The following is a 25,501-nucleotide window of genomic DNA, read 5'->3' as shown; positions in this document are numbered from 1 at the left end:
AGGCGGGGTAGGACAGCTGTTCTGTTTCCATTGCACCCTCTGCAACTTCCACAGCAGATACTCTGGGTATAAGAATGTAAGAGCAGTTGTATGGGATGAGACAAAAGGTCCACCTAGCCCACTACCCTGTTCTGACAGCAACAGCCACCTAGGTGCCTCCTGGCATCTTATGAGCAGCAGGGTTTGAGGGCAAAGCTGTCTTCTTTGCACTGCCAAATCTTTTAGGGCAGACCTCTTAACTTCTCAGCCCCTCAGTACCAGAAGCAACCATGCTTCAGTATGATGGAGGGGGAAAGCTGTGTCACATTGCCACAATAATTCCTAGCAACTGTACAGCCCCTTGGCTGTGCTGCAACTGCTGCTGCCTGTGACACACTCTCCCTTCTTCACCCCCATCCCATTTCATACCCTAAGAGTTCTTTTTTGTTTCCATCTGGGATGGGGCCCAAAGAGGAGAGGAGGCAGGAGCCATGGAAATGGAATATATATCTCCTGTGGGAAGCTATGAGAGGAGGAAGCCAGCAAGGGACTCGTATGTGTTAATTTGCCCATGTTGTGAGCTCTGCTAACCACTATCTGAATGTAGCTGAAGATGACAAAGTGATGAATGGAAGTCGAAGGCATCTTTTATTGCCTCCACCAGGCTTGTGGGCTATATATGCACTTTCTACTTTTTCATAACAGGTCTGGTGGGCAGTTGGCTGCTGGAATTCCGGGCTGTTCTGCAGCCGCTTCTCTCCTGTAATAAGATCTGCAGAAATAATTTAAAAGCGCTGAAAGGTAATTTAGAGCCCTCTTTCCTCCCTCCCTCCGCCCCAACATACAATAGGAGCTCGCCAGGTACCCTCCAGATGAACTAAACTGTCTCCTAAAATACTTCTTTCCCCTATTTCTGTAATTTATTAACTGCCTACAATTTTATTTACTGGGGGGCTCTGGATTAACTGAGAACAGTTGCTGTCCAAGTTTCCCCTCAGTCTCTTTTGTGTCCTTTCTCTCTCCTCTGTTCCAGAAGAGTCAGTCACTGTCTGAGCTTCTGCTCTGAAAAAAGACTTTCCTGTTTCTCATCCTCTGAACCAGCCACGTGCAGAGGATTTGATTTCTACCCAGCCCCCCTCACTGAACAGCATTTGGCCTTCCTTGGCTTGGTGAGATTCTAGGAGAGCTCGTTGCACTGCATTGAAGAGCATACACAACTCCGGTTCTTTCAGGCCACATGCCAACTGTTGTGCCCTCCAAGCACAGCATCACAGGTTCTGTGGCACAATACAGCTGAAGGTGAGGAAGGGAAAGCAGAAGGCAGCTCGGCAGGGAAGACTTGGCATTGTTGTCAGGAGGGCCCAGGACCTAGACTATCAGCATGGCAGTAAGCAATGGGTAGCAAATGTAATGTAAAGAGTTTGCCTATTGTGGGATGTAGAGCTGCACATACAAAATGGGTTCCTGCATGTGCTGCTCCTTCAGCTGAAGTGAATGGGTTCAGTGCTGCTCAACCTGCTTCTACACTAGGCTTTGGGAACCTTTGGATGCTGCTAAACTACAATTCCTTTCAGCCCCAGCAAGCATGGCCAGTGTCTAGAGATGATGTGAGTTGTAATTCAGCAACATCTGGAGGGCCAGAGTTCTCCCCCACACCTGCTCTACATTGTCCAAGAGCACTAAACCAGCTCTCTCCTGCTAGCTATATTTAACCTGCTATCAGTAGGGCTGACTAAACTTGTCAGACTACAAATCCCATCATACCTGTTCATTGGTCATGCTTTCTGCATTTGCATCCATGACTGCACTTGGTAGGAGCTCAGTGGGCATGCCAAGGAGATCTCCGGCTGCTTTGCGGTTTCCCAGCTTGGCCACTCTGGGGACACTCTGAGACTGCTGAGCAAGAGGCACCGGTGCAGAGAAAGAAAGCGGGCCCAAGTTTTCCTCCTCCTCTCATATTTGGACTTTACTTTTGCGGGGTGTGTGTGTGTATGATTTGACTGCGGGTGGACTTAGGATGAATAAGAGGAAGCGCCCCCCCCCGCAACACCCACACCCCGCTGCCCTCATTGGGGCGGGACACCCACACACATGAAAAGAGGAGGCGGAGTTCCAACCCCGCTGCTAGGCATGGCATCTCAATGGAGCCTCCACGGCCAATGGCAGTCTACTTCCACACAACATTCGCGGCCGGATCACCCTGCCCGCCTGGCGGCGGCTTCACCGTACAAGCCCAGCAGGCGCTTGAGCAGCGGGAGCTGAAGACCCCCAGAAAGGCCCGGTGCCTGTGTGTGCCCCCTGCGGGGCTGGAGTCCGCATCCACGGGCGCCTGCCCGAAGGTGCCGGCGCTTCGCAAAGGGCAGGGCTGGCCCTTGGCTTGGGGCGGGGAGGAAGGCCGGGTTGCTACACCGGTGAAATTCTGGCCTATAAAACAAGGGGGCGTGTCGCCCCTTCGCAGTGCCTCTATCGTGCGGTCGCCATGGTGACCGGCGGCCGCTCTCCCGTCTGCCGAGCTTGCCTGCAATACCTCGTTCCTTATTGGCCGAAGGGAGAACCAAAAGCCAATCGCCTAAGTCGCTTTCGGCCTTCCAGGTGCCAGCAAGGTAGAGCGACTGCAGCTCGGAGAGGTCCGTTGCGCGGCTCTCCGCCCCAGGCAGCGGTGATTGGGTTCTGACGGGGGAGAAGGCGGGCCCAGATCCGGCACTCCAACGCCGTTGGCCGAGCGGCGTGCCCATCGCTTAGTGGGCGGGGAGAAGGACTAGCGGCGGCCCCGTTTGAAGCAGGAGATGGAGATGGAGGCACCGGAGCGGGAAGAGGCCTGCGGTGAGGAGGCCGTAGCAGGGAACGCGCCCCTTGCCCCTCCCCTAAAGGAATCCCTCGCGGACCCCTCCCATCCCCCGCCTCGTGTCCACCGGGGAACAAGGGCGGGGTCTGGAGGAGGAGGAGGCGCCCCCGCCCTCGGCTCGCCCCGTCTCCCGGTTCTGATGGCCGCCTTTCTCCCCAGCAGAATGCCTGGGCCGCCCTCCGGCCTCTCGTGCCCTGAAGCGTCTCTTTGGAGAGCTCCGCACCCTCTACCAAGAGCGACTGCACTGCGTGGGGATCCAGCTGGAGGAGGATCCGGAAGGCGCTCGCAAGGTATCTCCCCTCTTTCCCTTAATTAGGTCTCCCTTTGTACTAGGAGGAGTTCCCCCGAGCAACCTCCTGCCCCCTCCTGCCAGGGTACTGCTGGCTCGCCCTCCACTGCCCAAAGGGAGTGGGCGCCCGACACACACACACAGGGCGGGATTTAGGTTTGATGAGGCCCTAAGCTACTGAAGGTAATGGGGCCCTTTATATGTCCAGCTGTCCTTTGTCAACAACAAATTGTTGCTGTTAGAAATGAGCAAACCGGTGATATTTCAGGGAGCAGGCTAGCAAGCGTGGCACATTTCTTACATCATAGGAGCCTACAAAACACTGTTGCTGTATTTGTTTTTTTATCATATATTTTGGAAATGTACATCCAGGTTTTTTCCCTTTAAATTTTTTTGGGGGGCCCAAGAGACAGGGGTCCTAAGCTATAGCTTGTTTAGCTTAAACATAAATACAGCACTGCACACATACCCCCATGACTGGTATGCCTGCAAAACTAGTGGCTGGTTTCTTCAGTGGTTGTAACTGTTTGCTGTTTATCCCACAGCTTTATCAAGTTTGCAAGGTGTATCTGGGCCATCAGCTGCCAGACATGTTGGCACCATTGAGTTCTTGGGTGATCAACCCACTCAGCCTCTTGGCTATCTTCTTTCTGTTTGCATCCAAAATTAGATTGAGGTTGTGCACCTGTGGAAGCAGACTGGGAAATCCACATGGGCCTGGCATTTTCTTGCAATGTTTTTCACAGCTGCTCTATTTCATGGAGGAAAAATGAGGCCTACAGGCTCACCAGGTGTCCCTGGGGATCAGGTCTAAGGAAACTTACCCAGGGTTAGGGTTGAGGGCACAGGTGGGTTGTTATGCTGATTATGTGCTGTGTTGCTGGAAAGTAAAGGGGCTGTATCTAGATGACTGAATCAAGCTCTCCAAGGAGTCTTGTTTTTAAAGGAGGAAAAAGTCCAGAACTGACTGTTCCAGATAATGGATGCAGCTCTGCTCAGGTACTTCTGCCTTTGTTGACTGTTTCTGACAGGCTACTCTGTGTGGTGGAGGTGCACAGCAGCACATAGGCTGACAAATTGTATCTGAGTGCAGCAAGCATAATAATAATTGATAATAATTTTCCCCAAGCCATGAGCAACCCTATAGCCAGGCCCCTTGATCCACTTCTTTCAGAGGTTCTGCCACTGAGTGCTGACAGGGCAGCTGGAACTTTCCACAAGAGCTCAGCCTTCCTTCTGAGTTGTCTAGCTTGGCACACATAATTACCCAGATGCCATTTTTGGCACTTTTTTATATAGTAGAAAGTGGGAAATGGAAAGAGATAATAAAGGTAGCTATATTTGGTCCATAAGTAAAATTTTATTTGAGCAGCCAAAATGTCACAGAATAACGTGCAAATTTCCAGGTCTCTAGAACGCTTCTTCAGGCTGGATGCCAAGCAGAACATAGTGGAGGCAAAGAAAAGCTGGGTTAAAGTTGTAGCACTTTTTTTTTAAAAAAAAATGTTTTTTATTAAGCTTTACATAACAAATTTCAATTTAAACAATTCATTCACCTTCACGTTTAGGATTCTCTGAATGTTGTAGCACATTTAGTCAGAGTCTTATAAGGTGATATTCACAACCTAAGAAGTAGAATATAGTATAATTCAAGCCTCAAAAGAGTGCAGTTTTTAATATTGCTAGGAGTTATTAAGAATGAGAATAGGCAAAGTTACAACACTTTCATAAACAATGGAGAAAAAATACAACTAAGGATAGGATTGTTAATACTCCATCATCATTTTAGACAACACATATAGGTATTAATAACAACTATTAACTACATAAGAAGAGCAAAAGATCCTGGAACTGACAGCCAGTTCTGCTCTCAGCCTCATTCCACCTCCTGGTGAGGCCTCCATTCTGCAAATATGGGATTTTTGTATTCTGCATGGCTCATGTGCTTCCTCTGCCACTAGTAGGAGTGATAATCACATGGTGAGTTGACTCAATTGCTTCCTTCACCCCACCAATACAGCTGTAAACAGCTGCCTGCCATTATGGACTTGCTCAGCAAAGGAGAGTCAAGAAAGGGTCAATGTCTCTGTCATGTTTATGCCAGTGTGGCCCTGTTGACCAAAGCAAAATTTAGGTGACATTTATGTGGCAGTGGGCCCAATCTTCTTCTGGCATTGGATGCATTTGTAGTTAGTGCTGAAAATTGGGTAGTGTGGGTATCTCTGGCAAATATTGTAGTGCTGGCCGTGTGATTATGCTGGCCTGTAAAGAGAAGGATGCTCCTTGGACATGGTCATTGTTTCTCCCATTTATCCCCCTTGCATATGATGTTTTGGAACTTCATGTTGCTGTGTTTTTAGGAAAGGCTTGGTTCCCATTGTAGACTGTTTGTGCTCATGAGTTCTTATGATCTCGCTGAGCATCCAGACTCCCAAGTGGCTCCTGAGCAGGGTGCTGGAAGGTGAGGGATCCTAGAGTCTCTGGCTGGGTGACCATTGACATCTGCATGTACCTCGAACCCTCTTCATCACTCTTTCTGTGTAACGTAGAAACCTTATCCTTCTGCTTTCTTTTGTTCAGATAGGGAATATTCCTGGCAAATAATGACCAGTTTAGAAACTAACTAGCCCATTTCTGAAAAATAAGGTGGCCTTGTATGAAGGGCATATTATTTGTGTTGGCTTTGGTGGTTGGTCTTGGGGTGCAAAAATATTGAAAGGTTTTGCTCTGTGCCTGCATGACAGCCATCAGCCTGTATTGAATTCTACAAATAGCATACGTGAAAGGTCTTGGAGATGGGGAGACTGCCCATTCCCTCCCCCGCTGGTATTTTTAGCTGGATGAGAGAATTAGAGTGCTGGTGCGCTCTTGTCCAGGGTTCCTACTCACCCTTCATTCAAGCAGAGTAAATGCAATCTCCAATACCGTTCTTAAAAAAAAATCTCTGAAGAGCCAGAGCACTGGAGGGCTTCAAATGAGCTGTGGAATAGAAGCAGTTCATTAGACACTTAGTTTCTATCTTTGGAAACTAAAAGCCTAGAACAAAACAGGAGGCATTTCATCCTCTGCCAGATCGGATGAGAAAATGTAGAGGGGGGTAGTGGTTGTCAGATGAAAGATAGGGAGGGAGGCAGCATGAAAGTGGAACTACCCCCAGTGAGAGCCAAAACATTGCCACTTTAGAGCAGGGTGTGTTCCTGAGAATGGGGAGCAAAAGCCAGCCCCTGGTATGCGTGTGCCTTGAATATTGTGGCTTCTGGAAGATCATTTGGGGAGCTGCTGCAGTGATGAAAAAGGGCTGTGCTTGGCTTGCCTGTGCCTTGGCCAGGGGCTCCCTGTTTCCAGGAAGATGCCTCTGCTGTATGGAGGGGTATAACCCTAATGGCTGGTTGTATGCCATTAAAAGGTATTGTACACTCATAAAAGAATGACATTTTGATCAATGCTGTTATAAGAATTACTGTCTTGACACAGGAAAGCTTTCCTGTTGCAAGTTTAAAAATATGCATTTAAAAGCTTTTTATTGAATACCTTTGCAGCATCCCTGAGAAATCAGCCGTTTTGGTGTGAGGTTGCTCTGAAGTGCTCCTTGGTGTACAAAGCTGCTCTTTGTGACTGGAAAGAAGAAGGACTTTTGGGCTGAATTATTGCAGAGGCAGAGGGGGAAACTCCTTAGGCTCATACCCTACAAAAATCAAAATTTGCTACTTTAAAAAAAGAGAAAAGAAAAAGCACGTACTTAGTTTTATTTTTTTACTTTTGGGCAGTTACTCCACCAGCCCTCTTTTCCACCTTTGGGCCTGGATACTGATCAAGAGTGCATTTGCTAAGGTGCGTGGACTCAAGCACCTCTCCATCACATCCTCCTGCTGCTTAATTGTAGATGACACATGTAGTTTGATCCTTTTTGTCTTTGCAGGTAAAAGCTTTACCTGTTGAAGGGGTCTTGATTCCAGTTGGCCTCTCACATGTGTTTGTCAAACCCCTTCACAACTGAGTCATTGCAATAACTATCCTGGCAGTCCTGTGTCAATCCAAGGACTTTGTATAGATGCCTGTTGAGACACCAACCCAGAGTGTATGCGAAGGAACATACTCCAGAGAGAGAGAGAGAGCGCCTGTGGCAATTGACCTGCACTGTATAACTGATCCTGCCTAACAAGCAACCTGTTGAGTGACTGAACGGTGGGGACTTGTGTCATGGCAGGGACAGCCTGGATCCAGCTGAGTAATAGCCACAGGAGCCTAGAGCTTGGGGAACACAACACAAGCCCTGGGAAATCTGGGCTTCTGCTCTGAACTGGCACTGGTTCATCTGAAGCTTCTGAGTTCTGGAGTGAGCTAGTGCACAGAATGTCTTTTGTCATCCCTTTGTTTCCTGTTGATCCCCTGCCCCCAGCCAGATGCCAGCAGCTCCTTTTTTTCATTATGTTGTCCTCTGTGCAGGTGCACTTAGGAGTGCTGTGTTGGTTTGAGGGCCTCATCCTTTGGACTGCTTTGCAGCTGTTGTGTTTAGGCCTTACAGCGGGAAAAACACATCACATTCAGAACAGAGGCCGGCCTTTGTTTTGTTAGTGGGATGCATCCTGATTTTAACAGCAAAAGGGATGCACAAGAGGAGGGAGTGGAACTCTAAGCCTGTCCTTGCCACCTAACCACCTTGCCTTGCAAAGCCTCCTTCTTTTGTCTGGTCTTATTGTTTAGTTTGTCTGTTAGGGGTTGACCCATGACAGAGTCTTTTCAGTGGTGGTTCCCCATTTGTGAAATGCCCTGTCAGCGGTGCTTGTATTTACCACCAAATTTTAAAAGCCCAGTGGCAAGCCCCACTTGCCAAGAAACAATCAGGAGTGCACTTTAAGTTTCCCAGTAGTTCTACAACTAATGTCATAAGTGGATGAGTGTGACTTGGGGCGGAAAAGGCCTAGGAGGCAAAACGAGAACTGCTGCTGCGCTTAATGAGTGCCCCACCACCAGGAGGGCCAGAGATTCCCCACAGTTGATCTTTCTTTGTGGGAATTGTTGCAAGTAAAAAGTGTGTGCACAAAGATGCTGCTACTGAGGCAGCTTTGATTATTTCCTGCAAAGCTCCACAGAAGTTTATTTTTTTCTTAGCTAGTTTGGGGATCTCTGTTGGAGGATGGATGGCGGCTAACAGATTGAGATTGAATCCTGACAAGACAGAAGTACTGTTTCTGGGGGACAGGAGGCAGGCAGGTGTGGAGGATTCCCTGGTCCTGAATGGGGTAACTGTGCAGGGTCTCCAACAGAGATCCCAAAACTAGCTAAGACCAGGTGCGCAGCCTGGGAGTCATTTTGGACTCACAGCTGTCCATGGAGGCACAGGTTAAATACATGTCCAGGGCAGCTGTATACCAGCTCCATCTGGTATGCAGGCTGAGACCCTATCTGCCTGCAGACTGCCTCGCCAGAGTGGTGCATGTTCTGGTTATCTCCCGCTTGGACTACTGCAATGTGCTCTACGTGGGGCTACCTTTGAAGGTGACCCGGAAACTACAACTAATCCAGAATGCAGCAGCCAGACTGGTGACTGGGAGCGGCCGCCGAGACCATATAACACCGGTCTTGAAAGACCTACATTGGCTCCCAGTATGTTTCCGAGCACAATTCAAAGTGTTGGTGCTGACCTTTAAAGCCCTAAACGGCCTCGGTCCAGTATACCTGAAGGAGCGTCTCCACCCCCATCGTTCTACCTGGACACTGAGGTCCAGCACCGAGGGCCTTCTGGCGGTTCCCTCACTGCGAGAAGCCAAGTTACAGGGAACCAGGCAGAAGGCCTTCTCGGTAGTGGCACCCTCCCTGTGGAACGCCCTCCCACCAGATGTCAAAGAGAACAACAACTACCAGACTTTTAGAAGACATCTGAAGGCAGCCCTGTTTAGGGAAGCTTTTAATGTTTGATGTATCACAGTATTTTAATATTCTTTTGGAAGCCGCCCAGAGTGGCTGGGAAAAAATAAATAATAATAATAATAATAATAATAATTATTATTATTATTATTTTATTATGTTAGGAAAGTGCTGAAAGATTTCCTCTTCCACCACCATATCTTTCTCTAAACTGGCTTCTCCTGTCTTGGCAGGTGTTTCTCTGTGTGAATACTTGGTTGGGAAAGGAGATTCCTTGGGAGGGTTTGCTATTGCTGTTTTACTGTTGCTGTTATGGAGAACATAAAGACATTCTGGCAGCTTTATGTGAACATATATTACTTTTCTTTTTTAAATTTGAAAATTTGTAGAGGATTTTGTTAAATAGCCTATCGATGATAGCCCTGTCCACATTGTAGGATTCTTATCTGCGGTGTCAATGTACTGCCCACCCCCTGCATTTCTAAGTCTAAGCATATAATACTACTTCCAACTAATACTTCTAACTCTGCAAAGTTAGTCTATATAGGTAAACTGCTGTGGAGCAGAAGGCGATGAATATTCACAAATTATTTTGGTGAGCAGCAGCCTCGAAATGTGCTGGATGCCGTGAAAGCTTTTCATTTCTTGAATTACAGTTTTTATGTAGAAATTTCTCAACCAGTTTATCTTGGAATCGCTAGAATGTGGAAGGCCCACCAAGGTCTGGCTTGTGTAACCTGTTTTCTGTAGAGACATGTTTATTGGCAAATATTGCTTTTGTCCTCCTCCTTCCAAACCAAGTCTGATCTTGGTGGATTGTTTGCTAATGTTGCATGCTGTAGCTACAAGAGGGCTGTAACTCGATGGCAGAGCACACAAAGCTGTGCACACTGAAGGTTCCAGGTTCTGTCCCCAGCAACATCTCCAGGAAGGACTGGGAAAGACTCCTATCTGAACCTCTGGGAAGCTTCTACTGGTCACTAGAGAAAATATTGAGCTGGATGGACTGACTCAGAAAAATAGTTTGCTGATATTACAAACTGTTTGACTGAGGGGTGTTGCTTCCTGTGGCGCATACATGTACATTCCTTTCGTTCTGTCAATTTATTTTCAAACTTGTTTTGCAGGCTTTGGACATACTACTAAAACCTGACCAGAGGGCGCAGCAGACAAGGAAAATAGAGATCCAGAATACTGGTTGGGTCTCTTTTGAACCTTCTTTTTGTCTGCATTGGGGCAAAATTCAGCCTCTATTATTTGTTGGAAAGTAACAACGGTGATGAGGGAAGGCTGGAGATCAGTGGCAGAGCACACCATTGGTCATGTTGACTGGGGCTGATGGGGAACTGGAGTCCAATAACATCTGCAGAGAGAGGCTCACCCTCTCACCCTTGGTGTATCACCCTTGGCCTTTCTATCAAACATTTACTATAACCACAAGAAAACAAACAATAAAAAACCCAGTGATACAATCCCAACAAGATTGAGATACTGTTTGTGGGTGGTTTGCCTGCCCAAGGAAGTGATGTTCAGCCTGTTCTGGCCTGATCTGTGTGCCTGCTAAATATCAGGAGTGCAGTTAGAACTTGCATATCCAGCTTTGACTCAGGAAGCACGGCTATTCTCAGTAGCTCTGAGTACTTTTCACCAGCTTTGGTTTGTGGCCTCCTACAGCCCCTTTTGCACCGTTCCCTCCAGTCATCCAGGTTCTGGAAATCTCAAAAGAGTATTATTGTAATGTGTTATTGTTGAGGCTGTCTTTGGAGACAATTTGGAAACTGTGGCTACTTCAGAACACAACTGCTGACCTGGGCTGGGTGACAACATTCTCTCTCTCTCTCTCTCTCTCTCTCTCTCTCTCTCTGTCTCTGTCTCTTTCTCCATCCCTCCCCCCAAAAACGTTAAGACAGTCCCACTAGCTCTCAGTTAATTACTGAGCTCAATTCAAGGTGCAGGGCCTTTTTTCTTAAATCCAGAAGGGTTCTTCTTGTGCTCTTGTGGCTTTGAAATTTCTGAAGAGCTCCATTGTTTGGCCACTGATGGGCATTCCAGGCTGATTTGATCTTTCCGTAGAAGATTACTTGGATTAATGAGATCAGTCAGGCTCAGAGACTCAGCTGCAGTTGGACTGACGATCAAGCTGGAGGTGTGTTAGCCAAGCACAGAGCTCTGTACTGCCAGCACATTACTTCCGTTGCCAAGAGGTTGTTGTCTCTTTTACACATGCAGAGTGAATCCTCTGGTTTCTGAAAAGGAAGGCTAGAATAGTATTAGTGTGTTGTCCCACATTCTGCTTGCACAGCTGCCCATAGCTCCAAAGGCTGTGCCCTAGTTAGAGAAACTGCAATAAGCCGTACTCTTCTGACGCTCTTGGCAAGTGGCTGTCGCAGTCCCTCATAGTTTTAACAAGCTGCAGATGTTTGGTGGGCAATGCTGCTTTTGGTTCTTGAGAGAGGAGGTCTTGAATTTCTGGCTCTGGATGTTGCTACTCTTTAATGGTTCTGGTGTCTCCCTCTGACCCTCTTCTTTTTTGGCCCTCTTTCTCAGCAGCACGTCAGCCTTGGTTCCCTCTCCCTCCCCACTCCCTTGCTCACAACACACAGACTCTCCCTCTCATGTCCTTTTCCCTTCCTGACTGAATTCATCTTCGGCTTCCTTAGCGAAAACTGTGCTGTTCTTCTCCTGTTTTTAGATTAATCTGCCTCTATAGTTGGAATTTTGCAGCAGCTCATCCAGTGGCTGGGCTAACAGGATCCAGCATACTTAGTTTTATCTCTCTTCCATGTGGTGCCAATATCTTGCTTCACAAGTAGATTTCAGAAGCTGGTGCTCTGTGGACTCTTGCTCAGCCCCCAGTATGCAAAACACTGGAACTATCTGCATCCCTTTCAGTCTGGTTTTGGTCACTGATGGGTGCCGGGGAGAGGGGGCCCTGCAGATTTTCCAGTTCAGCTTCCTTCTGGATTGGCTGCCACAGATCCCTCCCTAATGCCTAATTTCCCCTCTCATTTGTAGGTTTATTTATTTGTTTCATTTTTAGAAGGTATGGGCTGCCCTTCAGTATAATATTTCCAGGATATCTTTCAAATAAAAAGAAAAACAAATACATAAACACCAAAACCATAAAATCAAAGGGCATCTGATAAAAGCAATGTAAAATAGCCACAATGATTTGTTAAAAGATCTACAGAAGCAAATAGATCTCCATCTGGTGCCAAAATGACATTGAAGTTGGTGTAGAGTGAGCTGCCTTATAGGACAGCTGTGTCACCACCAAGGAGTCCCTCCCTCTTTGCCCTGTCCTCATCATCCTCTGCATGGAGCCCTTTCTGCCCCACTCCCTCTTTCTCTTCTGGAGAAAGTGGAGCAATTGGAGTGTCTTTATGTAGAATCATGGCTGTACCATTTTAGTTGGTGGGGTGGAGTGCAGAGGTGGATGCTCAGATCTGCAGAGTGCAAAGTCTTTTGCTCCACCCCTTGTTGACCACCCAGTAGCCTGGCTTGGACTTGTCTGTGCTGATGACAGTCTAGGCTGCGTTTCACATTTGCACTGTAATTACTGGTAGTTAATTATTTTTAATATTTATATTCCACCTTTCCTCCAAGGAGCTCCAGGTTACTTAAATGGTTCCCCCTCTTACAACAACTTTGTGCTGCAGGTTAGGCAGTGGAAGAACCAGGATTTGAATTTGGGCCTGTCCAGTCCAAGTCTACTATGTCACATCATAAATTATAGAGTTTGAAGCATCCCTGTTGTTTATGACTTACATATGAGTACTAATGCCTGGGAATTCCTAGGGATTCCCCTTCAGTTTCTTGGAGTTCAAGGTTCCATATCCAGCTTGTTCATGGCTGTCATTTGCATGCCAGAAGGATCTCTCCCTCCCTCAGTTCTTTTGGGGAAGCAGCACAAGTCCAGGAAGAACAGCCCTCTCCATTCCCTCTGGTGTGCTTACCGCAATTCTGGCGCTCTTGTTCCCAGACAGTTTCCTTTAACAGTCTGCCCTAACTCTGCAGCTCTGGATTCTGTATGGGAGAGGGGGAGGCCTTTCTCTTCCCACCCTCCCACATCCAAAGTATCTGGGAACACTTTGCATCTCTTTCCAGAGACTTTGACATGATTATTGTCATAGGGAACCTGAAGCCATGGAAGTTAGCCCCAAAGTTTGCAATACCCAAGGGACTCTTGTGAGTCTTAGTCCTCCGAGCCTGAGGTTTTCCTCCCCACCCCCTAAAAACACCTCCTTTTAACATCCCTGGGGGCATATGTGGAGTTTCTGCCGAAGCCAAGAGTAGCTTTGCTTTGCATGGGTAATTAACTGGATCATGTAACAGACAAAAAATGTTTTTCCTGTACTGCGGTAATAATAAATCTGTTGCTACTTCTGGCCTGCTGTGTTTTGACCATAGTTGGAGATGTCTAATGACCGAGTGATTTTTCTCCCACAAAGTTCAAATGACAACAAAGAACCTGCCTCATTCCAATAGGACTGGCAGGCAAGAATAAGGAACTGCCAATGCCTCCATAGGATACAAGTGAGGAGCTGCATCTTTTTCTCAGAGTTTGGAACTGTTGAAAGATGTGGCAAAGTTCAGGATTCTCCAGTCATGCCTAACCTGTGGCAGAGGCTTTGCATAGATTTCCCCATAGGCCAGATTCTCCCCAATGCCAGCTCATGGTGCTCAGGTGCTTCAGCACTCCCCTGCAGATTAAAAAACACACATGCAATATTGTGTTTCTGTCATGGGCCGTCAGTAGCACTGATTGAAGGTTTGGATAAAAAGGTGGCAATGTTGGAGCCTTTTTAGTTGGGGGAAAAAGCTTGAGTTAAGGGAAGATATGCAGGAGGTATATTGAATTATATATTGGATAAAGTGAAAAAGATGGATTTCACTTTCAGCAAAGGCCATTCAGTGAAGCTGAATGTTGGGAAATTCAGGACAGACAAAAGGAGCTACTTTTTCACACAGCACATAGTTAAATGATGGAATTCCTTGATACAGGATGTAGTGATGATGATTGCCACCAACTTGAATTAGACAACCTCCTGGAGGACTTATCCAGTACTTATCGTACTAGCCATGATTAATTAATTACCTTCAGTGCCAGAGGCAGTATGCTGGGAATCGCAAGTGGGCAGAGGTCCTGCTTTTGGAGTTCCCATTGGGCCATCTGGTTGGGCCCTGGGAGAACAGGATGCTAGACCAGATGGGCCTTTGACCTGATCCAGCGGGGCTACTCTTATGGGAACATACATTGATGCTGAATGTGTGGGGTGTCAATTATGTATTTATATTTGTCAGTAAGAGACATGAAGGAGTACCCTTGGGGAGGTGGACAACTGTCAAGGGGGCTCTACAAAATGGAGTGTAGAAGCAGGGTCGCATCTTCTTCCTGCCATTTCTGCCTGTGATGAGACAAGTAGCTATGGCTTCTAACACCACAAATATTTGGCTGGCAGGAAAGGTGAATGCAGTGAGGGAGAGTTGTGGCTAGACAAGAAATGATTCTGTGGAGGCTGTTTTCCATTGTACTTTAGCCTGCCTTCCAAATCACATGTTTGCTTATGCACCTGAACTCGTATAGCATCAACTGCATCAGTATTCCTCATTTTTTTGAAGGTATAACTTTCCTTGCTCACGCACTATAGCTTTGCTCAAGTGACCTTCTACACATATCCTATCTGTACATTAGCACGGCTTAGGAATGTGTTTGTCTCTTCTGTCTAAAAATACCCAGCTGGTAGGATTCACGATCCATGAAGGCTAATTGAAACAATTTCTCTTCAGGTTTTGGCAGGTGATGCATGCATCTTAAGCATTAATATCTATAAACTGAATAGTTAATGAATCTAGGCTCTAATAATGAATTAGAAACACTGAAATTATCAGGATGTGGAGGAGAATTTTCAGTCACGTTTGCTTATTAAAAGCTTGCTACTTAATAAGCTAATCACTTTATTTGACCCCAAAGGAGTAGCTTGGTTGATTAGGAACAGGTTTCCATGTGCCAAAACTTTACTAGTGAAGACTTCTGGGTGAACTCCTTCATTTTTGGTAGCTACTGGGAAGCACAGTTTTGCTGCCCTCCTTTTCCTGCTCCCAGCAGCTAGAAGGGAGAGGTGGCTGCCTATCTTGGTAAATGGTGGCACAAGTGAACTTGCAAACTCACCAGGTGAGCTGGCCCTGGTTTTGTCTCATGGCAACATGGATTTGGTCCCTTCTGCTGTTCTCCAGCAGGGAGTTGGCCAGGGCAACTGCCTCTTTGAAGGGCTGAGGGACATCCTGGGAATGGAGACATGAGTTAGGGACATTTGTGGCTTGGTGCTAGGTCATTTCCGGCCTTTCTGTGGCCAAAAAGCTCAATATTGTGATTAAGTCCCTGTAGTGTCGAAGACTATTGGCTCTGTGAGGTGACACCCCTGATGGTTTAAGATGAGAGGTTCTGGAAAGAGCAGCCAGAACCCTCTCTCCATTTATTGCCTCTTCCTCCCGCCTACCTGCTGCCATTCCCACATATCCTTCTCTCAGAAAAGAAAGACACACTTGAGTTGAAAGAGATGTTCTGGCTGCAAAGTTCTGCATAGGCTGCCTGAAGACAGTGGCTTCCTTAGGTTACTAAGTGATTCTGTTATGCAGAAGGCCAGACCCAACTGTTTCCTGCAAAAAGTAGCTCCAGCTGCTTCCTGCCAAGGCAAACAAGACCTGGATAGGAAGGCCCTTTCCTGAAGTTTGGTTTCTCCCCTGCCCCTCCAGGTGGACTAGGAACATAATCAGCTCCACGTTCTGGGTCCTCATGGTGGGGTCTGTCATTGTTGTCAGCTGCTTTCTGAGCCAAACCACTTTCTCAGAAAATGCCCTCTGGGGTAGACCCAGTCTACTGTCCTTGTTTCCTAATTCTCAACCCTGAGTAGGGTGTCTGAGGCTCTACTTTTTCTCTCTTCTCCATGTGCAGATGGAGGTGAGGCTTCTACAGGCCTACATCATAGATCTGAGTGACCAGAACACCATCTTGATTCAGACAGTGGAGGAGCTGGAGAACCAAATGCTTGACCTCATGAAACTGGCTGCAGCTGAGGACAAATTTCAGGTATGTGGGGGGGCTGGATGAGGGGTCACAATCCTGGGTTCCAGGGCACGAATTTCCTTGCTGATAGCTGTGGGTCTGCCTGTTTAAGGCAGAGACAGGATGCCCAACTCCATTCACTCTGAAAGAGGCACTTCTACATTAACTACATTAATTGAAGTTGCAGCACCGTGTTAACCACAGAAAAACCTTAGTGTCATATATTAATGCCTTCTGAGTTAACTTCCTGTTTCTTTTAGCACCCCTGGTGGCCTTTTCTCTTCTCTCCATCACTGTAGGCCTTTCAGCTCCCATCTTTATTCAAATCCCTTGAAATTGTTGATCTTCTAGCAGAAATATGTACGGGTTTGTTAAATCATCCAATTTACCAGAGGCTATTAGAGGGTAGCCAAAATAAATCTAATTTATTTATTTTAAATATATATTATGGAGGAGGCCAGGAATTACAGGCTTCTTAGCCTATTGTATAAGTTGGTGGAAAGCACAATTAAAACTTGAATTATTAAACATTTAAAACAGCCCCTCCCTCAATGTGGTACCCCCCAGATCTTTTCGGACAACTGCTTGCATCATCCCTGAGCACTAAATATGCTAGATGGGGCTGATGCGAGTTGTAGTTAGAAACATCCGGAGGGCACCAGGTTAAGGAAGCCTGGGACAGAAAATACAAGCCTTTTGGAGGAAGTTAGGGGCGTTTTGCCTAGGGGAATCTTGCCTTGCCAGCCTTTCTGGAGTTCTTTGAGAGGGTTGGTATACAGAGAGATCCCAGTAAACTTTTTGTGTTTGGACCTCCAAGTGGCTTTTGGCAGACTCCATCCCCAAAGGCTTCAGTACTGGAATAAGAGAACAGGCCTTGCTTTGCTATCAGTAACTGCTTAGAGAGACAGCATAGGAATAAATGGGCAGTTTCTGCAGTAGAGGCAAGGCGGGAGTGGGGTCACCTGAGGACCTGTTTTGGAACCAGGCTATGTCACTGATTCACAAATAAACTGGAGGCTGGAGTGAGTGGTGAGATGACCAGTTTGGCAGATGACTCCAAACTACTTCAGGAGGGTAAAGACTTGCACAAATTACAAACAACTCCAAAGAGAGTTCCTGCCAGCTAAGCAGAGGTGCCATTTAGTGTAAGTCAACCTGAATTTCTGTGTATTGGGGGAAAATAATCCTTAATGTTCATATAAGACCCTGATAGGGTCTTAAAGTGGGGTCTTAAACTGACTTTCTAAGGAAGTATTGGGACTGGAGTGATGTAAAGTTCAGTGCAAAATCCAGTTCTGTATGTAGCTGGGGTGGGTGGGAAAGGCAAATGTCAAGCTGGGGCCTGGAAAGGATGTGTCCAAGGAGCTTAATGGCTTTATGTTCATCTCTGGCACTGCTGCAGTTGTGCACCTTTCTGGTTGTCCCTTCTCAAAAGAATGCAGTGGAGCAGGAAAAGGGCAACCTGAGTGATCAGGAGGTTAGAGCACCTTCTGTATGAGGTGCAGTTAAAGCCTTTAATGGTTTTTAGATTAGAAAAGAAAGAGCTTAATAGAAGTTCATTGAATTATGCATCATGTGCAGAACATGGAACAGAGAGGAGTTTTTCTCCCTTTCTTATTAGAACTTGGGCCCCACCAATGAAAGGATTAACAGATGATGGTATGTCTTTACACAATGCAGTTCACTTGTGGAATTCCTGAGATGGGGTGCTGTGGTAGATGCTGGTTTTTTCCTGGCTTGAAAAGTGGATTCAGCAAAGTCTTGGAGTTGAATTCTCTGGATTCTGTTCAACTAAAGTTTACTCAGTATTGACCTGTTGAAATTAATGGATCAAATTTACCATAGTCATGTCCCTTAATTTCAGTGGGTCTACTCTGAGTAAAGCTTAGATGAATACTACCACCCCCCTCTACAACTCTTGGTCATTGCAGCTCCATGTTCAGAGGCAACATACCTCCAAGTACTCATTGCTAGAGAGCAGGAGGAGGAGGACCCCCTCTGTTTGTGGGATGGTAGGCTTGGGAAGACTTGCCTTATTCTCGCATCCAGCAAGCTGTGCTTCTCTATCAACTCTGCTTTGTCTCTTCAGCTTATTGCACATGCCCTTTTCCTCTCTTGTCCCATCAGTTACTGTGCTTTTCCCCTTTCAGTTTCCTTGCCTTTCCTCCCAACCAACCCACTGCAGAAATCATTTTCTGTCCCACTAGCATTCTGGGATCGCCCTCAAACCTACAGTAACCTCCCTGGTTTTTCTTTTCCCTCTCTTTTCACGGGTTCTTCTGAATCTCTCTACATCTTTCCCCTGTTTCAGTGGGTCTTTCTGAACCCCCTTCTCTTGTTCTACAGGTCTTTTGGCAAGCCTCCTCCCTCATTTCTCTTTCTTCCGGTAGCTGTCAACTCATGGGGGGAGGCATAGAAATTAGCAGGTTAACCTTTTCACATCATGAAGATGAGTCACTTGTACATCAAATTACAGCTCCGATGACCAATGGAAAAGCTGGAAACCCTGCTCTTTCCCCACCAGACAGGACTTTCTCTCCTTAGAGCTCTCAATTTCCACCCTTTCTCCCCCCCCTTCCCCCCCCCTCTGTCCTCCACTCCACCTTACCCCTCCTCCTCTTCCTCTTTCCTGAGTTTGGCAACAAAGGCAGCTTCCCCTTTCCCAGCACTTAACCTGGTGCAGGAATCTCTGCCCCAGTTGAATAGAACCACTGGCCTTTTCTTCTACATACCCTTAGGCAGAAAAGAGGGCAGCCTGTAGATGGGCCTGTGTGTGTGCTGGCCCCACAGATTGGACTGCGAATGAGAGGACCCATGGGCCAGTCTTCCCATCTCTCCTTCTTGGAGAATCTTGTCCCTTACTGCCTCAAATGACTGTTGCCTGATTCATAAGGATGGGAGAAATGTGAATCCAGGTTGCAGGGTGAGAGGGGCCAGCAGGGTGTTCCTGCTCTTCCCAAAGCTTTGGAGTGCTAGGTAGACCATAGCAGATGGCAAACAGAAAACTGAACTAAGAAGAAAATGTGGGGAAGAAAACTCAAATTTGTTGATTGCATATATGACAGAGATATTGTTTAATTGCGTACACACACACTATGGCCAAACACATACTGACAAAGTCTTCATTGGTAGCCTTGTGTCCTTTAAAAACATAATAGCTGGACAATTTGATAACTGCTTATTGGAGGAGGACCAAACCCTCAACTGCAACCATTTGTTATGTATAGGAGTTCTGAATGAACACTTCAGCCCCCTGCTGACGTCCTTTATTCTATACATTTCTGGTTATTTGTGCTGCTGATGGTATAGGGGTGCTTATCTACCTGACCCTGCTTTCAATATCTTTGTGCCTGCAAAAGTTGGGGTGGACATACAGCTTCCTTTCCAGACAGTGCATGTCCCATGGCTTCCTGGTGAAATCCTAGTTTTGTTGCACTATAACACGGGTGTATCCAGATGGCAGTAATGCAGCAACCCTGAGGAAGTGTTGCAGAACAACCAAAGTAGAATGATGTGTGGTTGGCCCAATAAAAATCCACCACTGTTAGGCTATGACATGTTGCATAATACAGCTGCAAAAAAACCATCAGTCTGGGGTCCAAAAATTGTTCCTCAGCAGTCACCTAGAGTTGCCTCATTCTCTTTCCATGGCTCTGGGGAAAGGAGTGTGGGACAAGGGCTTTTAGCTTCCTTGGGTGTCTGCTGTCTCCTTCGTATCCCACACTGCTGCAAGGGTAAGGGCAACTCCAGACAGGCTTGAAAAGTGCCTTGTTTGTTGTTGTTGGTGTGTGTGTGTGTGTGTGTGTGTGTGTGTGTGTGTGAGAGAGAGAGAGAGAGAGAGAGAGAGAGAGAGAGAATGGTGTAGGATGGTCAATAGTGGGTGCATGGCCACACGCTCAAAGAACCTCAGTGTTAACAGGTACTCTCAAATTAGTCATCTAGCAGAAAACGGACAGCAGCACATTGGCATGTTTGGAGGCCACATCTTTTCTTTAGGGTTAAGAACATCTTTTCTTTAGGGAATCCTTTCTTTAGGGTTTGTGCAAGTTTTAATTTGGCCTAAAGCCACAGAATTCCCACTTCTTTCATGCATTTTAAGCCTCCCTGTGCTCCGGAAGATTCTGTTTTCTCTAAGACAAGGGCGATCTTGCACTTGTTTTCCACTTTAAATAGTTCATTTTTCCTAACCAAACTGTGGGGTCCATCAAAAGCTGGAAAGTGGGCAAAGGGCAGTTCTTGCTGCTCTGCCTACTGAGGCCCCTTCAGTCAGTTCTGGCTTTCTCCTCAAATGAGTGGTTCTGTTGGCGAGTCAAAAGTTCCCTGGCATCTCGACTTGCACTGCAGGGGTAATGAGCTGCTCCTCGCCTGCAGACAGCCATTTGCCCACTCTCTCCCAGGTAGGCAGCACTGGGTGAGCTCTTCTCTCTTCCCTTCTGTGATTCGCTTTGCCTGCTGGCGCAATCCAGAATGTGGGGAGAGGCTGCACAGAGCTCCCTGGATTCCCAGAGCTATAGAGACACCTGCTGGGCAGTGCTGGGAGTGGCAGCAGGTGGCTGGAGCTGTATGCGCATGCCTGGCTCTTGCTTGGGCCTCCATCAGCTGGGCTTGTTTCTTTTGCCAAATGCCCACTTGGACCTATGACGGTGAGGGCAACGGCTTCTGAATGGCAGCTGGCAAGAGAGCCTTCCTAACTCTGATTTGCAAGGTGTTGGCAGCAAACTCTGCTTTGTTCTGTCACAGCTGTCTGCTGCTGGGACGGGTGGACCTTCAACCCAGTCTGGCCTGGCAAGTCCTGTGGCCAGCTCTCCCAGCCCTGCTCTGCCCTGTCAGCCCTGCCCTGAGGAAGCCTCTTTCCTAGTATGTGCTCTCCGTAGCTCTTTGGGTTTCAACTGCAGAACCAAGGCTCATTTGGGGGGGGGGGGAGGGTTCAGCTTCTCAGTATGACTGGTGGTTCCTTGAACCAGTAAGAGAAGTGTGGGAGTTCAGCCCTTTTGGGTTTTTTATATTATTTTTATTTTCCCACCTATGTGCTAAGGAGGAATAATAAGCAGAAAATTCCTCTCTACCTGATTATCAAAGTAGCAGAATAGCTGTCCCCTTGCAACCCCAGGGTGTGGTTTGTCTGGGTAGGCTTCTCTCTTGTGGGGGGAGGGGCAGTGGGCCTGCACCAATTTGCTTGTGTGGACTGAAGCAATTGCCTGAAATGGCAAAGGGGAGGCATGAAAGGCACCCCAGTGGTTTCTCTAGCTGAGGAACTGGTGTCTGGATTGGTATGGGGGTGGGGTGCCTGTATGAGGTGGCAGAAATGCAATTTGGGCAGAAATTGAATTCCTCTGATAAGGAATTCAGAAGCAGCTGCCGCCGCTGCCTCATTCACTCAGCAGCCGAATAATCATATGCGCTTTAATAATCTTTATTTTACAGGAGTATGTTGCCAGGGCAACGGAATGTAAGCAGCAGAACGGCCCCTTGCCGCTCTCAAAGGCAAATCTGCAGAAAGAGATTCTCTTGCTGCCTCTTCCCCCCCCCCCCCCAGCCCCCTCTCTTTCAGTGTAATGATGGCTCTTATTTTTCATGCGCTGATTTCATAATCGCCTAGAAGGGTCCCTTTCCCCGTTTCCTTTATTTATGTCTGAGGACAGGCCTGGGCAGATGCCTAGAAGCATCCCAGCTGTGGGGGGGGGGGCAGCAAGCAAGCTATTGGGCTGGGGAAGGGGGAATTAATCAGACAGCCTCTTGCTATGCCTTTCCTCCCCGGTGCTGTTTGCCTTCCACTCAGCCCAACCAGGTGATTGTCGGGGTCAGGGAGAAGTCAGGAACTGATTGCATTAATTGGAAATTATTGGCTAGGTGCATATTTGGTGTGTTGGGTTGGGAGGGGTCTTTAGAACAGGGCAAATTGAATCACAGTCAGGAGAATAATGAGGCCCCCAGGCCGCAAGCTCTGCAAAGGGCGCCCTCCTTCCAGAGTGTTTCCTATAATGGATTCTGCTCTCTTGCTGGAAAGGTGACGTCTTTCCCGCCCCCCCCCGCCCCCCGCCAAAAAAGACGTAGGCATCTTGATTAGGTGATCTGGGAAATTGGCTGGTTTGGAAACATTTAAAATGTTGGGTCCCTGGAGCTGTAGATCCCCCATCTAGACAGCCGATGCTGGGGCTGCTCATCAGTCTCCTGGCTGCCACTCCAGGTGCCAAGGGCCAGGCTTTGGATTCAGAGCCAGTGAAAGAGAGTCAGGCCCTGCGGAGGAGGATGAAGCTTCTGCCCACGTGCAGTTGGTGGGCTGGAGCAGAGGTCACTCTGTTTCCCCTGCGCTGGAATCATGGAGTCCAAAGGGATCATGGAGGTCATGATGTGCTTCAACCCCCTCCTCAATGTTCTTCCACTATCAAGCAGCTCTTTCTCTTAGGAAGCTTCTTCTGATCTTTAGCCAAAATTAGCTTCCTTGCCATTTTCACTCATGAGTCCCTGTCCTGTCCTCTGAAGCAACAGAGAACAAGAGTCGACTGCACCTTCAGATGTTTGAAATACCTGCTGTCACCTGCCTCATTCACCTTCTCTCTTCCACGCTAAGCATGCCCAGCAGTTCTTTCAACTGTTTATAGCAGAGCTTTGTTCCCTTGCCACCCTTCTCTTGACACACTACAGTTTCTTCATGCTCTCCTTGAAATATAGTGCCCAGAACTGTACACGTTACTCTAGATGCAGGTCTGAGCAGCACAGAATTCAGCAGAACTATGACTTCCCATGATCTAGATACTATACTTTCCCCTCCATTGGCCACTTAATAATATTTCTGCCCATTGTAACAATTGTAATGCACTGTGCTAGATGCTGTGTGGGTTTTTTAATTGTATTTTTATTGCTTGTTGTTTCTTTTATTATATTACAATTTGCATTCAATAAAAATCAATTTGTAATGCAATGGAATACAATATAAGAAATGGAAGTAGGAATGTAAATTCAGTTTAAAATTAATATAAATATTTAATGCAGACATGCTGTGGACCACAGTTTGGGAACTCCTGACCTAGATGTGATGCTTTTATTAATGCAACCTAGGCCTATGTTTGCTTTTTTTAAGCAGCTGTGTTGGGCTGCTTGCTCATTTTTGGCTTGAACAGCCTCTGTACCCAGATCCTTTCCGCAGATCCTGCTGCCAAGCCAAGGCTCCCCCATCGTGTTCATGTTTCTTTGATTCTTTTGTTCTTAAGTGCAGGACTTCACGTTTATCTCTATTGAATTTTCTCTTGTTGGTTTCAGCCCAGTGTTCTCGCCTGTCAAGATCACTTTGGATCTGGCATCTGTCTTTTGTGCTGATGTCTCCCTCCCAGCTCTGTGTCACCTGCAAATTTGGTTAGAGTCCTCTCTACGTTTCCATCCAAGTCATTTGTAAAAAGGTTGAACAGCCCGGGGCTTTGCAAAGAGCCCTCTGGCACACCACATAAGACCTCATTCCAGTTTGAGGCAGAGCCATTCATGAGCCCTTGCTGGATATGGTTGCTCAGCCAGCTAACAGAAGAGAGGCAGGACAGAGCAGCGGTACAAGTGGGGTGGGGTGAGGAGAGCTCATGTTCGGCTGATTGTGACCCGTTTTAGGTAGAGCTGCTCTCCCCAAGGTGCCCTGTCTGTGGGCCAGGGCCTCTTGCTCTTTGGGCTTTTCTGGGAATCCCTGCTTGGAAGCCTTCTAAGCCCCCCTGGCCGCTTCTGCTGCTGAAAGGATATCCTCCACCACTCTCCCCACATAGTGCTTGCAGCCCATCTGATTTGCTTAAATGCTGTGGGGAAGAGCATTAGCACATTTTCCATGCCAGATGTGCACCCGAGCCTGTCCCCTCTTTCCCAGGATAGCTGCGTAACTAAACTGAGGTAGGGAGAAGGTGGGAGGCATGATTTGTGCTTTGCTCTAAGCCTCCTATTCTGTCTCCTGGCTTCTGCTGTTCTCATTGTTCCTCTCCAGTCAAATGGTAGATAGCAGAAAAGCACATTACTTGTGAAAAACAATGAACTGTAACATTCAAAAAGCGGGACATGGTGTGTGTTGCGAACTACGTTTGCCATGACTTGGAATTTTATGGCCTGCTGAACTGCACTCTAAAATTCTGTGTGCTCCTGAAAAGCTACAAAATATAAACTGAATCACAGTTTAAAACAAAGATGATTTTTCACAGTTGCCACAGATCAAGAACTATACTGGAGTACTATTAAGCTTTTTGCTTGAAGTCTCTGATTTCCCATCCAATAATTGGTAGCACCTTCTCTGGCCTGAATAGGGTGACTCCAGTACTGAGGAGATATTTCCTCCTGCCTGTGTAGCAATGGCTGCTCTTTTTTCCATTTTGGATTAGAGGCCTGGCCAAGATCAGGTGTGAACGTCCAGACTGAGCATAGAGCCTTCTCTTCCTCACAGGGTCATGTACGTTGGAGCATGGCTGTTCATGGCAGAGCGAATGAATGGCTTGGTTGAGAGAAGGGCATCTTTCACCAGCCCACCCCCTTGAAGAGCAAGTTGTGCTCGGAGCAGCCTGGACTTTGGAGGGTGGCTGTTCCATTTCCTTCCTCCTCTTCCACTTGGGAGCTGTCTTTGTCTCTGGAACATGGACCATGCAACTTAATAAATGAATTCACCAAGCTCAAGCTCAGCTCTTCTTCAAAAAGGCTTGGCAACTCTTCATGCCTCCCATACTATTTCCAGCAGGCCCTCACAAGTCAGGGAATCCTGCCAGCAACATCCTCAGGCAGGCAGAGCCCTGGGATCCAGCAAGAGGAAAGCCCACCCCAAGTGGCATTTAATCCCAGTCAGCTAATTGCAAACCATGGTGTCTTACACACATTTCCAGTAGGGAAAAATTGAGTGGTTCTCAACTGTTGCTGAGTTTGATTACCAGGATCAATAAGCCATAGGATGTTTCGGAATCTGGAGCTGCAGGAAACTATGAGGTTGCGCAAGCTCAACAAGAATTGTTGGGCATCTCTTCCAGGCCTGGCCTGCCATACTGAGGCAAGGCCTACTGCATGGGGCAGTTCCTCTCGTCTCCAGCAGCACCCACCCTGTAGACTAGTGTGTGGGCCAGGTTGCGGGGGGGAAGGCGAAAAATGAGTGGCTGGCAGGAAATGCGGCTTTTGCCAGGGAAAATGCTGAGCTTGGTGCACTATTGTCTGAAAGTCATAAGCCAGGTGTGCTCCTGATGTGGTGCTGTGGAGTCTGTGGCCCTTTGAGGTGCCCTACCACCACCCTGCCATTTCTGGGGCAATGGAGTGTAAGAAAGTGGCTGGAGCCTCACCTCCCTTTTGCTGTTGTGTGCATGGGCCAAGAGTGATGCTCATAAGAGGGTCCTTGAGGCCATCATGTCGAGTCTTGGCAAGGCCTCTCTCCCCTCCACTTACTTTGTAACTGTTCAGACTTTGTGTAAAGCAGCATGTTCAGTTGTGGGCCAGAAAGTCCAAAAAGAGAAAG

General features: G+C 47.3%; 1 protein-coding gene across 11 annotated transcripts in view; it reads left to right on the top strand.

Annotated features, from left to right (window-relative positions):
- The first annotated feature begins 2,693 nt into the window (after positions 1-2,693).
- PMFBP1 (polyamine modulated factor 1 binding protein 1) overlaps positions 2,694-25,501 on the top strand; it is a 78,364-nt gene continuing 55,556 nt past the window's right edge. For 10 of the 11 annotated variants that reach the window (XM_028739861.2, XM_028739859.2, XM_028739855.2 and 7 more), the window contains exons 1-3: positions 2,694-2,802; positions 2,987-3,114; positions 15,937-16,071. In XM_028739861.2, the coding sequence (XP_028595694.2) occupies positions 2,766-2,802; positions 2,987-3,114; positions 15,937-16,071 (300 nt within the window). In that variant the 5' untranslated portion in view covers positions 2,694-2,765. The remainder of the gene's footprint in view (positions 2,803-2,986; positions 3,115-15,936; positions 16,072-25,501) is intronic. The other variant, XM_028739860.2, reaches the window with a different exon arrangement.

Source organism: Podarcis muralis, chromosome 7 (genome assembly GCF_964188315.1).
Source record: "Podarcis muralis chromosome 7, rPodMur119.hap1.1, whole genome shotgun sequence".
Lineage (NCBI taxonomy): Eukaryota > Metazoa > Chordata > Lepidosauria > Squamata > Lacertidae > Podarcis > Podarcis muralis.
Note: the sequence above shows the minus strand (reverse complement) of the source record. Positions and strands in the feature narration are given on the sequence as shown.